General features: G+C 40.3%; 1 protein-coding gene across 7 annotated transcripts in view; it reads right to left on the reverse strand.

The window, feature by feature from the left end:
- The window catches only part of SCMH1 (Scm polycomb group protein homolog 1), a 223,642-nt gene that overhangs the window by 165,164 nt on the left and 39,450 nt on the right, over positions 1–19,028 (reverse strand). For 4 of the 7 annotated variants that reach the window (XM_055403469.2, XM_088835188.1, XM_055403475.2 and 1 more), the window contains exon 2: positions 3,661–3,738. The exons of 1 other annotated variant lie outside the window; for it this stretch is intronic. In XM_055403469.2, the coding sequence (XP_055259444.2) occupies positions 3,661–3,685 (25 nt within the window). In that variant the 5' untranslated portion in view covers positions 3,686–3,738. Of the gene's footprint in view, positions 1–3,660; positions 3,739–19,028 lie in introns of those variants that run through there. 2 more of the 7 variants (XM_088835187.1, XM_088835186.1) reach the window with 1 other exon arrangement.

Here is a 19,028-nt window from a genome sequence, read left to right on the forward strand (position 1 = left end):
TTTACTATCATTACTCTAAATTATTTTTCAGAGAGGATGCCTACTTCCTCCTCATTTATTTGGTTGTATACTTTTTACCTTGCTCCTTCATTTTCTGTTGTTTCTTTTTTTTTGATGGGTGGGACTGTGTTCCTGTCTCACTAGTTGTTTGGCCTGAGGTTTTAGTAGTAGAGTGTGTAGACAGTTAGACAGGGCCAGGTCTTGGTTTTGAGATATAGACCTCTGGGATCCCTCACTCCAATTGATATTCTCTGGAACCTGATGTTCTCTGTTACTCCAGCAATGTAGTGGGTGTGGGAATAAAAAGAAAAAAAGGCAGAACGATAACAAAGTACAAAAACAATAACTCCTGAAGGGTAAAACCGGACTTCAGCAGCAATGAGAGAGAAGAAAAGAGAAACGGAAAAGTACTCACACACATACCAAATACAAATGAAAATAAGAGGGAGTAGAATAACAGCAAAGGTTGTAAATAATAAAAAAAAGTTTAGAAAACTAAGAGAAATAGTAGAAAGAATAAGAATATATATGAAACAACCACTGGAGGGTAAAACCAAACTCTACTGGTAAATAGTAAAAACCCAAAAGGCAGAAAAACCTTGGCTGTGAAGGGTGGGGCTTAGATGGTGAGTGGCTCAGACGGTGGGAATGGTTAGGTGGAGATGGGATTTAGGTGGGGGTGGGATCCTGACTCAGGACCCAAGCCTTCAGAAAAGGCCCTGGGTAGGGTTGGAGGAAGGTCCAGGCTCAACCCAACTGAGGGGGCCTCTGCAGTGCCTCTGGCTTTGGGGTGTGGAAGAAAGGACCAGTCCCTAGGAGGCTCCCCAGGGCCAAGTGTGTGGCACAACACCAGATGGATTTCCCTCTCCTCTGTACTAGAAGGACCTTCCCCTGGCTGCCCCGCTATATCACCCCTCCCTCCTGTACCTGCAGGACCTACATGGTCAGAGGGTATCCTTAGAGGTGGCCCAGGAGGACAGAGGGGGCCCCTGAGGGCAGAGTTGGTCCCCAGAGAACAGAGGGCTCAGCCTGGAGGGTGGAGGGGGCTGAGAGGGAGGGGGGCCCTGGAGGATGGAGGGGGCCCCGAAAAGTAGGGGAGAACCAGACGGTAGAAAGGGATCCTGGATGGGGGAGGGCCCAGGCTAGAGACCAGACAGGGTCCCTGGAAGGGTGAGGAGGCCCACAGAGGATGGGTACCCTGCAGGGTGGAGGGGGCCTTCCAGATGGCCGAAAGCTCAGCCTGGAAGGAGGAGGGGGCCCTGGAGGCTGGAGAGCCAAGAGGGGGACTCTGAATGGTGGAGGGCGCCCTGGAGAGTGGTCCCAAAGGGTGGAGGGCTGAGCCTGGGAGCCTTAGGAGGCTTCCCAGAATCAAATGGGTGGCAGGACACTAAGTAGTTCCCTGCTTTTATAACCCAGCAGGAGCCTCCCCAAACCAGCCCACCTTTTTCTCTCCATAAATGAGCCTCCCTTCTCCTTCTTACATCTACAGGATCCACCCTGGTGGACGGGGTCCCTGAAGAGCAAAGGGCTCTTCCAGAGGGTAGGGTAGACAAGGGCCCAGAGGACAAAGGCCCAGGCCCTTGGGCCCCAGAAGGCTCCTTGGGGCCAAGTGAAAGGGGAACCCCAGGGGCTTCCCCAGTAGATCTGATCTCATCAGAGGTCCCCCCCACCCCAGCCCAGAGGAGCAGATGCACTGCTCCCAGCACCCAGAGGCGCCCAAGCCACTCCCAGTGCCAGACTACTCCTCCCTCCAGTCACCACTGAGTGAAAGGGGAACACCAGGGGCTTCCCCTAGTGGATCCTCTGATCCCTGAGGGATCCCTACCCTCTCAGGTGAGCAGGCATGCTGCTTCCAGTGACCAAAGGTGCCCAAACCGCTCAAGGCACCAAAGCCACTCCACCTCCCCCAGCAACCCCAGGGTTCAAGTTTCCTCCACTCCCCCTTACCCGGTTGTTCCCAGGGCTTCTCCCTTCAGCCTGTCCACAGGAGGTCCCCCACGAGCACCCGGCGAGTGTCCTAGGCATGTAGAGACATGCCTCCCTGTCTTCCCTCACCCCAAACTTGGGTCCACTCTCAAAGCATTCTTGACATTTCTTCAACACACTTCTCTCTGACAAACTGGATTAGAGTGGAACTTCACTTGGCATTCCTACTCCTATGGCTGTTTTCATTGCATTATGGTGCACACTCACGCTTCACCAATTCACATTCCTCTTTGTTTCATACCTCTTTTCAAAACCTATCTTGTAGAGCAGGGAATAGAAAACTTTTTGAAAAGAGCCAGAGGGTAAAAAATTTCAGTTTTATGGGATATATGGTTTCTGCTACAACTACTCAATTCTGCCACTGTAGAATGAAAGTAGCTATACACATTAACAAATGGACATGGCTATATTCTAATAAATCTTTATTTACAAAAACAGGCAGCTGACAGGATTTGGCCTATGGACCATAGTTTACTGATCCCTGATCTAGAAGAATCTTCCCTAAATAACTTTGCCTAGCTGTGATCACTCCATTATTCTACTTCAAAATACATGTACTATATTCATTTACAAATAGTTATAAACTTCTGAATATTTTTATGTGGTCAGTCTCTCACTTAGAATGCTGTACAGATTCTTTAAGGAAAACTGTTATTTCATTCATAGCTAAGCCTAGGAGGTACACTGAGTGTTAAGGATATGAAGACAAATAAATCCAGTCTACGTGCACAAGGAACTCACAAAGAACAGATTAACAGGACAGACAGCAACTCAAATACACAATCATAATATACTGTGATTTTTGCTATAAGAGAGGTTTGCTATACGAAGTGCTCTGAGAAAAGCAAAAGGAATGATTGACTTTGCTTGGGGAGAGGAGGAAAGTTTCACAGAAGACTTGAGGGAGGATTGTCAGAAAAGAAAGATGAATAGGCATTTGAGTTGAAGGAGATGTAGTATAAAGGTACTAAGACATGGAAATGGATTAAGTGTATGGACAATAACCAGCAGCTACTATAGATGGAGAGGGGTAAGGGAAGCTACAGAGACAAATGACAGAAACTGAAGAAGATGAGAATACAAAAGAAAGTACCAGCAAAGAGTGCCATTTGCCACAATAAGACAATGTTATACACATAATGAGTCTGGATCATTCTAGAGATTATATTTAAATATTTAATATCATGATCTATTAATAATATTTTATACCCATAAAGAGGCTTTAACTTTTTCATAGACTTTCATGTATATTATTTTTAATGCTCATACAGCTTCCATACTTACATGTCTACTAAATTCTAATAATGATCATGAACTTAAGAGGTAGTAAGAAGAGTAAGATTTAGAGGCAAAAAGATTCAGGACAAAATCGTGCAGTTTATAGGACCATGTTGAGTAAGTCTCTTAATCTTTCATGTTTCCACAGAACAGGAATAGCAACAGTCCCTGTTTCATAAGATTACAGAAAAGACTATTTGAGACAATTATGTGAAGAGTACTTTGTAAAAGGGCTGCCAAATGACATGCAGGATTTGTGAAACTGCAGGATAAGCTGGTTAAGAAAGGATGAGATATTTTTATTTACTTGAACAGCTTTTTGTGACACATACATTCATTCACAGCCTAATAGAAGATAACTCTTCATTTCTATCACATATAAGTACAGGTTCTGACCTTTTCGAGGATCTGATTTTTGCATGGTATCATCAGCTATATCAAATAGGAATATCCTCCTTAACAAGATGGAGAAATCTAGAAGCAAAAGATTAAAAAAAATTAGAAATGTGAACAATTGTAGATCAAAGGAGACCTGCAATGAAATTAGGTTTTAATCAGAGAAAACCAGCAGGCTGAACACCCAGAAGGGCTTCCCAGGGGCAGTAATTTAGTTAAGTTTCCAATTTCCAGGATCTTTCCCTCAGCTTTTTGAGTTCAGAACCCTGATTCTGTTAAAAACAGAACAGGCTTTTCAGGGCATTAATAGGTCATTTTAAACAATAATGGATAAACTAGAAGGTTACTCTATTAATTCACTGTGAGAAATATAACAGCCATATAACCAAAGTACTGTACGTTGAAAACTACAAACATCGCTGAAAGAAACTGAAGAAACAATGAAGTATGAAGACACTTACATACATGAATTAGAAGAGTAATGTTAAGACAACAATACTACATAAAGATCTACTGACTCAATGCAATCCCTATCAAAATCCCAACGATGTTTTTCTGCAAAAATAGGAAAAGCCATCCTAAAATTCACGTGGTATCTCAAGGACCTCTAATAGCTTAAGCAATCTTGAAAATGAAGAATAATGTTGGAAGACTCACAATTCCTGGCTTCAAAACTTACTACAAAGCTATAGTAATTGAAACAGTGTGTGTGGGGGGGTACTAGCAGAAGGACAGGCACACAGACCAACAGAATAGAGAGCCCAGAAATAAACTCAAATATGTATAGTCAAATGATTTTTAATAAAGGTGCCAACAACATTCAATGGCAAAAGAATACTCTTTTCCACAAATGATGCTAGGAAATCTGGATACCCATGTGCCAAAGAATGAAGATAAACCTTTAGCTTACACCATATATAAAAATTAACTCAAAATGTATCAAGACCAAAACTTTAGAGCTAAAATTATAAAACATTTTTAGAGAAAACAGAGAAGAAAATCATCATGACACTGAATTTGGCAATAATTCTGGAATTTGACATCTAAATCTCAGGCAACAAAAGAAAAAAACAGATAAACTGAACTTCATCAAAATGAAAAACATTCATGCATCAAAGAGCACTATCACATGGATGAGAAGAAAACCTACAAAATAGTAGAAAACACCGGCGAATCATTTATCTGACAAGGGACTCATCTCTAGAATATGTACAGAACTCCTCCAATTCAATGACAAAAAAAAAAAAAAGAAACCCTCAAACAACCCAACTGAAAAATTAGCAAAGGACCTGAATAGGTATTTCTCCATTTATCTATGTGTGTGTGCTAAATTGCTTCAGTCATGTTCAGCTGTTTACGATCCTATGGACAGTAGCCCACCAGGCTCCTCTGTCCATGAGATTCTCTAGGCAAGAATACTGGAGTGGGTTTCTCTGCTCTTCTCCAGGGGACCTTCCTGACCCAGGGATTGAACCCACATCTCTTACATTTCCTGCATTGGCACACAGGTTCTTAGTGCCACCTGGGAAGCCCCCATTTATCTATATAGATGGCCAATATGTACATAAAAACCAACATCATTAATCATTAGGAAAGTGCAAGTTAAAGTCACAATGAGATACCACTTCACACCCACTGGGGTGGTTATTATGAAGAAAAAAAAAGAAAAATCATTAAGTGCTAGCAAAGATAGGAAGAAATTAGAGCCCTTATGAATTGCTAGTAGAAATGAAAAAATGGTGCAGCTGCTGTGGAAAACTTTAAAGTTAAACATGGAATTACCAAATGACCCAATAATTCCACTTCTAGGTATATTCCCAAAAGAACTGAAAGCAGGGACTGAAATAGGTACCTGTAGACAAATGTTCAGAGCAGCATTATTCACAATAGCAAAAGGGTAGAAACAATCTAAGTGTTCACCAGTGAGGCTTATACATAAAATGAGGCTTATACATACAATCGAATACTATTCAGCAATAAAAAGGAATAAAATTCTGATACATGCTGCAACGTGGATGAATCTTGCAAACATTATGCTCAGTGAAATAAGCCAAGTACAAAAGGCTAACTACTGTATGATTTCACTTGCACTTGGCAACTGGAATAGGGAAATTCCTAGAGAAAGGAAGTAGAACAGAGGTTATCAGAGGCTGGGCAAAGAGGGGGAATGGAGAGTTACGGTTTAATGGGTACAGAGTTTCTGTTTGAAATGGTGAAAATATTCTGGAGTTGGACAGCAGCGAAAACTATACATCACTATAAATGTACTTAAGCATTAAAATGGTAAAAATGAAAAATTTTTTATTTTTTTAAATATATTTTTAATTGAAAGATAATTGCTTTACTGTGTTGGCTTCTGCCATACATCAACATGAATCAGTCAAAGGTATACATATGTCCCTATAGATATGTCCCTGCCCTCTTGAACCTCCCTAACACCTTTCACCCCATCCCACTGCTCTAGTTTGTCACAGAGCCCCGGTTTGAGTTCCCCGAGACATACAGCAAATTCCCACTGGCTATCTATTTTACATATTGTAGTGTATATATTTTCATGCTACTGTTTCAATTCTTCCCACCCTCTTCTTCCCATCCTGTGTCCACAAGTCTGTTCTTTATATCTGCGTCTCCATTCAGTTCAGTTCAGTTCAGTCGCTCAGTCTTGTCCGACTCTTTGTGACCCCATGAATCACAGCACGCCAGGCCCCCCTGTCCATCACCAACTCCCGGAGTTCACGCAAACTCATGTCCACAGAGTTGGTGATGCCATCCAGCCATCTCATTCTTGGTTGTCCCCTTACCCTCCCGCCCCCAATCCTTCCCAGCATCAGAGTCTTTGCCAGTGAGTCAACTCGTTGCATGAGGTGGCCAAAGTATTGGAGTTTCAGCTTTAGCATCAGTCCTTCCAATGAACGCCCAGGATTGATCTCCTTTAGAATGGACTGGTTGGATCTCCTTGCAGTCCAAGGGACTCTCAAGAGTCTTCTCCAGCACCACAGTTCAAGAGCATCAATTCTTCAGCGATCAGCTTTCTTCACAGTCCAACTCTCACATCCATACATGACCAAGGGAAAAACCATAGCCGTGACTAGACGGACCTTTGTTGGCAAAGTAATGTCTCTGCTTTTTAATATATTATCAAGGTTGATCATAACTTTCCTTCCAAGCAGTAAGCGTCTTTTAATTTCATGGCTGCAATCAGCATCTCCATTACTGCCCTGCAAATACGTTCATTAGTATCATCTTTCTAGATTCCATATATATGCATTAATATATATTTGTTTTTCTGTTTCTGACTTACTTCCTCGGTATAAAAAGCTCAGGTTCATCTACCTCATGAGAATCAACTCAAATGTGTTCCTTTATATGGCTGAGTAATATTCCATTGTGTATATATACCTGAGATTCTTTATCCATTCATCTGTTGATAGACATCTAGGTTACTTTCATAGCTTAGCTATTGTAAACAGTGCTGCAGTGAACATTGAGGTACATGCATCTTTATCAGTTATGGTTTCCACAGGGTATATGCCCAGTAGTGGGATTACAGGGTCATATAATAGTCTTATTCCTAGTTATTTTAAGGAATCTCCATACTGTTCTCCATAGTGGCTATATCAATATACATTCCCAGCAACAGAGCAAGAGGGTTCCTTTTTTCCCACACTCTTCAGCATTTACTGTTTGTAGATTTTTTGATGATGGCTATTCTGACCGGTGTGAAGTGATATCTATTATAGTTTTTGATTTGCATTTCTCTAATATTGAACAATGCTGAGCATGTTTTAGCTACCTGTATGTCTTCTTTGGAGAAATGTCTGTTTAGGTCTTCTGCCCACTTTTTGATTGGGTTGTTTGTTTTTCTGGTATTGAGTTGCACAAACTGTGTACATTTTAGAAATTAATCCTTTGTCAGTTGTTTCATTTGCAATTTTTTTATCCCATTTTGAGGGTTGTCTTTTCACCTTGTTTATAGTCTCCTTTGTTGTGCAAAAACTTTTAAGTGTAATTAGCTCCCACTTGTTTATTTTTATTTCCATTACTGTAGGAGGTGGGTCACACAGGATCTTGCTGTAATTTATATCAAAAAGTCTTCTGCCTATGTTTTCCTCTAAGAGTTTTATAGCTTTGGGTTTTATGTTTAGGTCTTTTGAGTTTATGTTTAGGTCTTTTGAGTTTATCTTTGTTCTTTGTGTTTGGTGTTAGGAAGTGTTCTAATTTCACACTCTCACATGTCCAGTATTCCCAGCACTATTTACTGAAGAGACTATCTTTCGCCATTGTAAATTTTTGTCTCCTTTGTCAAAGGTTAGGTGCCCGTAGCTGTGTGGGTTTATCTTTGGGGTTTCTATCTTGTTCCATTGGTCTATATGTCTGTTTTTGCACCAATACCATACTGTCTTGATGACTGCAGCTTTGTAACACAGTCTGAAGTCAGGAAGGTTAATTCCTCCAGCTCCATTCTTCTTTCTAAAGATTGCATTCAGGGTCTTTTGTGTTTCCAAACAAATTGTGAAATATCCTCGTTGTAGTTCTGTGAAAAATGTCACTGATAATGTGACAGTGACTGCACTGAATCTGTAGGCTGCATTTAGTAGTATAGTCACTTTCACAATATTGATTCTTCCAACCCAGGAACATGGAATATCTCTCCATCTGTCATCTTTGTTTTCTTTCATCAGTGTCTTATAGTTTTCTGTACACAGCTCTTTGTCTCCTTGAACAGGTTTATTCCTAGGTATTTTATTCTTCTTGTTGCAGTGGTAAGTGGGATTGATTCCTTAATTTACTTTCTGGTTTTTTGTTGTTAGTGTATAGGAATGCCAGGGATTTATGTGTAATGATTTTGTATCCTGTGACTTTACTAAATTCACTGATTAGCTCTAGTAATTTTCTGACAGTACCTTTAGAGTTTTCTATGTAGAGTATCATATTGTCTAAAAACAGTGAATTTTCCTTCTTTTTAAATTTGGATTCCTTTTATTTCCTTTTCTTCTCTGATTGCCATAGCTAGGACTTCTAAAACTATGCTGAATAACAGCTGTGAGAGTGGGCACCTTTGTCTTGTTCCCGATCTTAGAGAGAATGATTTCAGTTTTTCACCACTGAGAATAATGCTTGCTCTGGGTTTAGCATATATGGCCTTTATGTTGTGGTAGGTTCCTTCTATGCCTGGTTTTTGAAGAGCTGGTATCATGAACAGGTGCTGAATTTTGTTGAAACCTTTTTCTGCATCTACTGAGATTATCATATGCTTTTTTTATTTTTCAACTTGTTAATATGGTATATCACACTGATTAATTTGTATATACTGAAGAATCCTTGCATCCCTGGGATAAACCTGACTTGATCATGGTATATGATCTTTCTAATGTGTTGTCGTATTCTGTTTGCTAGAATTTTGTTGAGGATTTCTGCATCTATGTTCTTTAGTGATACTGGCCTGTAATTTTCTTTTTTTTCTGTTGTCTTTATTTGGTTTTGGTATCAGGGTGATAGTGACCTTGTAGAATGAGTTTGGAAGTGTTCCTTCCTCTCTAATTGTCTGAAAGAGTTTCAGGTTAGGCATTCAGTTCAGTTCAGTTCAGTCGCTCAGTCGTGTCCGACTCTCCGCGACCCCATGAATCACAGCACGCCAGGCCTCCCTGTCCATCACCAACTCCCGGAGTACACTCAAACTCATGTCCACAGAGTCGGTGATGCCATCCAGCCATCTCATTCTCCGTCGTCCCCTTCTCCTCCCGCCCCCAACCTTTCCCAGCATCAGAGTCTTTTCCAGTGAGTCAACTCGTCACATGAGGTGGCCAAAGTATTGGAGTTTCAGCTTTAGCATCAGTCCCTCCAATGAACATCCAGGATTGATCTCCTTTAGAATGGACTGGTTGGATCTCCTTGCAGTATAAGGGACTCTCAAGAGTCTTCTCCAACACCACAGTTCAAAAGCATCGATTCTTCGGCGATCAGCTTTCTTCACAGTCCAACTCTCACATCCATACATGACCACGGGAAAAACCATTGCCTTGACTAGACGGACCTTGGTCGGCAAAGTAATGTCTCTGCTTTTTAATATACTATCAAGGTTGGTCATAACTTTCCTTCCAAGGAGTAAGCGTCTTTTAATTTCATGGCTGCAATCAGCATCTGCAGTGATTTTGGAGCCCAAAAAAACAAAGTCTGACACTGTTTCCACTGTTTTTCCATCTATTTCCCATGAAGTGATGGGACCAGATGCCATGATCTTTGTTTTCTGAATGTTGAGCTTCAAGCCAACCTTTTCACTCTCCTCTTTCACTTTCATCAAGAGGCTTTTGAGTTCCTCTTCACTTTCTGCCATAAGGGTGGTGTCATCTGCATATCTGAGGTTACTGATATTTCTCCAGGCAATCTTGATTCCAGCTTGTGCTTCTTCCAGCCCAGCGTTCCTCATGATGTACTCTGCATATAAGTTAAATAAGCAAGGTGACAAATGTTTGACAGAATTCACCTGTGAGGCCATCTGGGTTTTTGTTTTTTGGGAGATTTTTTTAAATCATAGTTTAGATTTCACTGCTTGTGACTGGCTTGTTCATACTTTCTATTTCTTCCTGGTTCAATCTTGGAAGGTTGAATTTTTCTAAGAATCTATCCATTTCTCCCAGGTTGTCCATTTTACTGTCCACTTGCTCATAATAGTCTCTTATGATCCCTGGTATTTCTACATTGTCAGTTGTAACCTCTCCTTTTTCATTTCTAATTTTGTTAACTTGATTCTTCTCCCTTTTTTTCTTGAGTCTGGCTAATGGTTTGTCAGTTTTGTTTTTCTTTTCAAAGAATCCACTTTTAGTTTTATTAATCTTTACTATTATTTCTTTTTCACCGCTCTATCAATGATTTCTTTCCTTCTACTAACTTTAGGGTCTTTTTTTTTATTATTATTATTCTTTTTCCAGTTGTTTTAAGTGTAAAGTGAGGTTGCCTATTCTGTTTTTCTTGTTTCTTGAGGTAGGACTATATTGGTATAAACTTCCTTTTTAGGAATGCTTTTGCTGCATCCCAAAGGTTTTAGGTTGTAGTTTTTGTTGTCATTCGTTTCTAGGAGTTTTCTGATTTCTCTTTTTATTTCTCCAGTAACCTATTCATTATTTAGAATCTTACTGTTTAATCTTCATGTGTTTTTTATAATTTTTTCCTGTAATTGATATCTAGTCTCATAATGTTGTGGTCAGAGAAGATGCTTGATATGATCTCATTTTTCTTAAATTTACCAAGGCTTGATTTCTAACTCAAGATGTCTATCCTAGAGAATGTTCCATGTGCACCTGAGAAGAAAATGTATTCTGCATTTGGATAGAAAGTCCTGAAGATATCAATGAGATCCATCTGGTCTAATGTGTCATTTAAGGTTTGTGTTTCCTTTTAAATTTCTGTTTTAATGATCTGTCCATTGGTGTAAGTGGGGTGGTAGAGTCCCCTAGTACTATTGTATTACTGCCAACTTCCCTTTTATGTCTGTTAGTGCTTGCCTTATGTATTGAGGTGCTCCTATGCTGGGTGCATAAATATTTACAAATCTTATGTTTTCTTCTCAGATCAATCCCTTCATCATTACTGGATTCAAAGCAGGAGTTCCCAACCTTTTTGGCACCAGGGCCCAGTTTCATGGAAGACAATTTTTCCATGGATGGGGTGGGGAGTGGTTTCAGGATGATTCAGGTTCATTACATTTACTGTGCACTTTATTTCTATCATTATTACATTGTGATATATAATGAAGTGATTACACACCTCACTGCTCATCTGACAGGAGGTGGAACTCAGCAGTAATGCAAGCGATGGGGAGTGGCTATAACTGCAACTGAAACTTTGCTCACTTGTATGCTGCTCATCTCCTGCTGTGTGGACCAGTTCCTAACAGGCCACAGACCGGTACTGGTTCATGGCCCAGGGGCTGGAGACCCCTGATTTAAAGCACCCCAAAATCTGGCATTTTTCATTTAAATAGGGAGGAAAAAAAGAGCTGAGGTTCTGAAGTTAAACAAGATTAATCATAGCATCCAAGGTCACATGGCTACTAAATGGAAAGGCTAAAATTAAGGGCTAATTTCAAAGTCTATACTCTCTTTGGTTTCATTATGCTTGCTTACTATAGTTTAAAAACAACAAGAAATAAATCCCTTCCCTAGTTCACTTGTCATACACTATATTATATAGAGAGAGGTTTGGCAAACAGTCAAGTCCTATGTAATGTAAGAAATTACTATTAGCACAAGGAAAGAGATTAGTAAGGCAGTGGCTTTCAAACCTTTTCAGTTGTGAGCCACGGACTTAAATCCAGTTTTTATAACAGTATGCATTCCTGAAAACCTTACATCTTATAAAATTATGCACCAAACATGGGCTTGTGGTTAAAACAGAGTTACAAACAGACTACTAAAAGCCCATGGAACTTTGTATCCTTTATATATACACACACATACTTCATAAGGATTTCAGTCATTCAGTTCAGTTGCTCAGTCGTGTCCGACTCTTTGCGACCCCATGAACCGCAGCATGCCAGGCCTCCCTGTCCATCACCAACTCCCAGAGTCCACCCAAACCCATGTCCATCGAGTTGGTGATGCCAACCAACCATCTCATTCTCTGTCATCCCCTTCTCCTCCTGCCCTCAATCTTTCCCAGCATCAGGGTCTTTTCCAACGAGTCAACTCTTCGCATCAGGTGGCCAAAGTACTGGAGTTTCAGCCTCAACATCAGTCCTTCCAATGAACACCCAGGACTGATCTCCTTTAGGATGGACTGGTTGGATCTCCTTGCAGTCCAAGGGACCCTCAAGAGTCTTCTCCAACACCACAGTTCAAAAGCATCAATTCTTCCGCACTCAGCTTTCTTCACAGTCCAACTCTCACAACCATAAATGACCACTGGAAAAACCACAGCCTTGACTAGACGGACCTTTGTTGGCATAGTAATGTCTCTGCTTTTTAATATGCTGTCTAGGTTGGTCATAACTCTCCTTCCAAGGAGTAAGAGTCTTTTAATTTCATAGCTGCAATCAGCATCCGCAGTGATTTGGGAGCCCAGAAAAATAAAGTCAGCCACTGTTTCCACTGTTTCCTCATCTATCTGCCATGATGTGATGGGACCGGATGCCATGATCTTAGTTTTCTGAATGTTGAGCTTTACGCCAACTTTTTCAGTCATTAAGAAATGGTTAAAATTAGACCCAACAAACTAAATATAAGGAAGAATGGTATAATCCACTTTAGGATACTTTCCAATTAAAATTATTTTTAAAAATAAGTTTTAATGTGTAATGGAATAAACCTGTAGTAATTCAGAACACTAAGCTTCTAAGAGTGACTTATTTCTCCAAGGTTTTCTGGAGTGAAAATTTGAATGTATGTCACCATATGCAGACAGGAGCCACTTAATAAAAGCTTTAAAGAGACAAAATTAAAACCTGAAGTCAGATTCATATGGGTTTGGGGTCTGATAAGAGATTATTGATGGACAGGGAGGCCTGGCGTGCTGTGATTCATGGGGTCGCAGAGAGTCGGACACGACTGAGCGACTGAACTGAACTGAAGAGATTATTAACCTGTTCATCATTTTTCAATCTGTTCACACTGCCCAAGTAGACCTCTGAGAGATGCCTATGCCTCACAGCACCAGAGATCTCAAGATCAACTTTATTCTGTTAGAATGTAATAGGATGGAGTCCTAGTTAGGAACTAACTCCTTAGATGTAGAGCTCTGAGAATAGAGTAAATCCTCACTGTTTAGACCATAGAGACAGGTACATAAAGTAATTTGGACTTATTAACAGAGCAGTATCTATAAACCATTTCATAAGTCATCCCCCAAAGTCTCAGGTTCTCATCCTAAACAAGTGAGTTACAAATTCCTGACATTTTCCAGGGTCTTGCAGGAAACTTACAAAATTAAAAACTTGGGGCAAATATGGTTTTTCTATACGAAGAAATTGAGATGCAACTTTGAAACTTGGCCTGGTTCATTCCTGTTCATTCACTGAAGTCACCCCCTCAGGGCTTCAAATTCCTCACTGTAAAACCAAAAGATTAGAACTCAGGCAGGTCTCATGTTTACCACAAACTAGCTGCATGCCTCTGTTTCTTCATCACCACCCTTACATATGTTTGATTCTATGGTTTTGTAGAAAATACTATTGCTATTGAAATAAGGAAAATTTACCAAATGAGATCAGCTGTCTTCCTGTGAGCTACTGAGGCAACTGTCTTGACACCCATTTCTAGTTGGGACACTGAGATCACTGCTTTCTTCACTGTAATAGGAAGGCTAGACCACACAAAGGGGCTTCCAGGGAAATCGATCTTATGTGAATCTGAAACAGCAGTCTCAGGAAAGGGCTCTCTTCTCTAGAAAACTGATTTGACTGAGAGGGTATGGAATAATTTTTGACACATATATTAAGCTAATGAATATTATAAATTAAAAAAAAATATTTGGGGGTGATAGAGAAAGAATATATAATAAGCATTTGAAACAGCTAAGGCAGAAGAGTGGTACCACTTGCCAGCCGTCACTCAACATTTACTAAAAACTTTCTTCATGATACTTCTTGAGAATAACGCCTTTTAAAGCAAGTCAGAAAATCTTTTGTATATAACTACAGACTCAGCAGGAACCAAGGAGCATGAGAAGAAAAAACATAAGTCCAGTTTCAATTCAGAGACAGAAATGTATGGTTATTTAGCTTTCTGAGTTTTCTTTTTTAATCTTGGAAAATTAGCTTAAGACCCAAGATGATTTTTTCAGCTTCCTTAGCTTTTGATCCAGCAACTCATCTCTTAACTAAAATCTACTTTAATTCTTCTCCATTTTAAACCTCTAGGGTTCAGTAGACCAGGATTAGTGGTACACTGTATTTCAGAGAGCAATTTTATATGCTAGCACTAGTTGAGAGAGCTCCAGAAATTTATTTCAGCAAAATAATTGATCAGTGTTGAACCAGTGTGATACTCTTTAACATACAGCAGTGACTCATAACTTTTTTTCCTCCTGAAATACCTGAAGAATACAAAACACTTTAATGACAAGCTCATTAAAGGCACTGGTTTTCAGCAAAAGGGTAGGAGGTATGATTAATTTGATGGGGGAGGAAGACTTCACTAGGTGGAGATTCCACCCAGATTCTGGAATCTCCAGGGTTATTTGTATAAGTAGAAAAAGCAACTCCCCCAGTCTATATTCCACTGCTTTTCCCCTTGACCCAGGGTCTAGAATAGTGCTATCCAACAGAAATATACTTCAAGCAACTTATGTCATTTTAAGTTTCTATCTCATTTTAAAAAGTAAAAAAAGGAAAGGTAAAAACAATTTTAATAATGCATTTTATTTATTCCAATATATTGAAATATTATCACTTTAGCTAGTAATCACTATAAAAATCAATGGAAACACTTTATATTCTTTTTAATATTAAGTCATCAGAATCTGATGTGTATTTATGCTGCTGCTAAGTCACTTCAGTCGTGTCCGACTCTGTGTGACCCCATAGACGGAAGCCCACCAGGCTCCCCTGTCCCTGATTCTCCAGGCAAGAATACTGGAGTGGGTTGCCATTTCCTTCTCCAATGTGTGAAAGTGAAAAGTGAAAGTGAAGTTGCTCAGTCGTGCCTGACTCTTAGCGACCCCATGGACTGCAGCTTACGAGGCTCCTCCATCCATGGGACTTTCTAGGCAAGAATACTGGAGTGGCTTGCCATTGCCTTCTCCGGATGTGTATTTATAAGTATAGCTTATTTCAATTCAGATGCTAAATTTTCATCAGAAATACTTGACATTTATTTTTCATAAAACTTGCAGCTGTAAAGAAGATTTTTATAGTCAAAATTACTCAAAACACTTTAAAAATTTCCAATAACTGTATGGAGACTGTTTTAAAATTTAATTAAAATTAAATAAAATTCCTAATTCAGTTACATTAGTCATGTGGTTATTGTGTTAAGACAACCCATAACTAGAAGAATAATACAAATTAAACATGAAGTACTATGTGCCACCAAGGCTTGTCCATCTTGGGTGGCCCTACATGGCATGGCTCATAGTTTTCATTGAGTTAGACAAGGCTGTGGTCCATGTGATCAGACTGGTTAGTTTTCTGTGACTGTGGTTTTCAGTCTGTCTGCCCTCTGATGGAGAAGGATAATAGGCTTACGGAAGCTTCCTGATGGGAGAGACTGACAGAGGGGGAAACGGTCTTGTTCTGATGAGCCCATGCTCAATAAAGCTTTAATCCGATTTTCTGTTGAAGGGCAGGGCTGTGTTCCCTCCCTGTTATTTGACCTGAAACCAAACTATGGAGGAGGTGATGGAGATAATGGTGACCTCATTCAAAGGTCCCATGCAGGCACTGCTACATTCAGTGCCCCCAACCCTGCAGTAGGGCAGCAAGATGGAAGGGTCATGGTGAAGAGTTATGATAAAATGTGGTCCACTGGAAAAGGGAATGACAAATCACTTCAGCATTTTTGCCTTGAGAAACCCATGCACAGAATGAAAAGGCAACAAGATAGGACATGGAAAGATGAACTCCCCAGGTTGGTAGGTGCCCAATATGCTACTGGAGATCAGTGAAGAAATAACCCCAGAAAGAATGAAGAGACGGAGCCAAAGCAAAAACAGCACCCAACTGTGGATGTGCCTGGTGATGGAAGTAAAGTCTGATGCTGTAAAGAGCACAGGAAACTGGAATGTTAGGTCCATGAATCAAGGCAAATTGGAAGTGGTCAAACAGGAGGTGGCAAGAGTGAACATCGACATTCTAGGAATCAGCAAACTAAAATGGACTGGAATGGGTGGATTTAACTCAGATGACCATTATATCTACTACTGTGGGCAAGAATCCCTTAGAAGGAATGGAGTAGCCATTAAAGTCAACTAAAGGGTCTGAAACGCAGTACTTGGATGCAATCTCAAAAACGACAGAATGATTTCTGTTCGTTTCCAAGGCAAACCATTCAATATCACTGTAATCCAAGTCTATGCCCCGACCAGTAATGCTGAAGAAACTGATGTTGAATGGTTCTGTGAAGACCTACAAGACTCTCTGGAAGTAACACCCAAAAAAGATGTCCTTTTCATTATAGGGGACTAGAATTCAAAAGTAGGAAGTCAAGAAACACCTGGAGTAACAGGCAAATTTGGCCTTGGAGTACAGAATGAAGCAGGGCAAAGGCTAATAGAGTTTTGCCAAGAGAATGCACTGGTCATATCAAACACCCTCTTCCAACAACACAAGAGAAGACTCTACACATGGACATCACCAGATGGTCAATACTAAAATCAGACTGATTATGTTCTTTGCAGCCAAAGGTGGAGAAGTTCTACACAGTCAGCAAAAATAAGACTAGGAGCTGACTGTGGCTCAGATCATGAACTCCTTATTGCCAAATTCAGACTTAAATTGAAGAAAGTAGGGAAAACTACTAGACTATTCAGGTATGACCTAAATCAAATCCCTTACGACTATACAGTGGAAGTGACAAATAGATTCAAGGGATTAGATTTGATAGAGTGCCTAAAGAACTATGGACAGAGGTTAGTGACATTGTACAGGAGGCAGTGATCAAGACCATCTCCAAGAAAAAGCAATGCAAAAAGGAAAAATGGATGTCTGAGGAGGCCTTACAAACAGCTATGAAAAGAAGTGAAAGGCAAAGGAGAAAAGGAAAGATTTGAATGCAGAGTTCCAAAGAATAGCAAGGAGAGATAAGAAAGCCTTCCTCAGTGATCAGTACAAAGAAATAGAGGAAAACAACAGAATGGGAAAGACTAGAGATCTCTTAAAGAAAATTAGAGATACCAAGGGAAATTTTCATGCAAAGATGGGCTCAATAAAGGACAGAAACGGTATGGACCTAACAGAAGCAGAAGATATTAAGAAGACGTGGCAAGAATACACATAACTATACAAAAAACATCTTCATGACCCAGATAATCACAATGGTGTGATCACTCACCTAGAGCCAGACATCCTAGAGTCTGAAGTTAAGTGGGCCTTAGGAAGCATCATTACCAACAAAGCTAGTGGAGGTGATGGAATTCCAGTTGAAGTACTTCAAATCCTAAAAGGTGACGCTGTGAAAGTGCTGCACTCAATATGCCAGCAAATTTGGAAAACTCAGCAGTGGCCACAGGACTAGAAAAGGTCAATTTTCATTCCAATCCCAAAGAAAGGCAATGCCAAAGAATGCTCAAACTACTACACAACTGCACTCATTCTACATGCTAGCAAAGTAATGCTCAAAATTCTCCAACCCATGCTTCAACAGTGCACTAACCGGGAACTTCCAGATGTTCAAGCTGGATTTAGGAATGGCAGAGGAATCAGAGATCAAATTGCCAACATCCGTTGGATCATCGAAAAAGCAAGCGAGTTCCAGGAAAACATCTATTTCTGGCTTTATTTACTATGCAAAAGCCTTTGACTGTGTGGATCACCACAAACTGTGGAAAATTCCTAAAGAGATGGAAATATGGACCACCTGACCTGCTTCCTGAGAAATCTGTATTCAGGTCAGGAAGCAACAGTTAGAATTGGACATGGAACAACACACCAGTTCCAAATCGGGAAAGGAGTGCATCAAGGCTGTATATTGTCACCTGCTTATTTAACTTATATGCAGAGTACATCATGCAAAATACCAAGTGAGATGAATCACAAGTTGGAATCAACGTTGTCAGGAGAAATATCAGTAACCTCAAATATGCAGATGACATGATCCTTATGGCAGAAAGCAAGGAAGAACTAAAGAGCCTCTTGATGAAAGTAAAAGAGGAGAGTGAAAAAGTTGGCTTAAAGTTCAACATTTAGAAAACTAAGATCATGGCATCTGGTCCCATCACTTCATGGCAAACAGATGGGGAAACAGTGGAAACAATGACAGACTTTACTTTTTTGGGCTCCAAAAACACTGCAGATGGTGACAGCAGCCATGAAATTAAAAGATGCTTGCTCCTTGGAAGGAAAGTTATGACCAACCTAGACAGCTTATTAAAAAGCAGAGACATTACTTGGCCAACAAAGGTTCATCTTGTCAAAGCTACTGTTTTTCCAGTGGTCATGTATGGATGTGAAAGCTAAGAAAGCTAAGTGCCGAAGAATCGATGCTTTTGAACTGTGGTGTTGGAGAAGACTCTTGAGAGTCACTTGGACAGCAAGGAGAGCCAACCAATCAATCCTAAAGGAAATCAGTCCTGAATATTCACTGGAAGGACTGATGCTGAAGCTGAGACTCCAATACTTTGGCCACCTGATGTGAAGAACTGACTCACTGGAAAAGACCCCGACGCTGGGAAAGATTGAAGGCAGGAGGAAAAGGGGACGACAGAGGATGAGATGGTTG

This window comes from Moschus berezovskii, chromosome 4 (genome assembly GCF_049115385.1).
Source record: "Moschus berezovskii isolate FMDL1 chromosome 4, NW_MosBer_1.0, whole genome shotgun sequence".
In the NCBI taxonomy this organism is placed as follows: Eukaryota; Metazoa; Chordata; class Mammalia; order Artiodactyla; family Moschidae; genus Moschus; species Moschus berezovskii.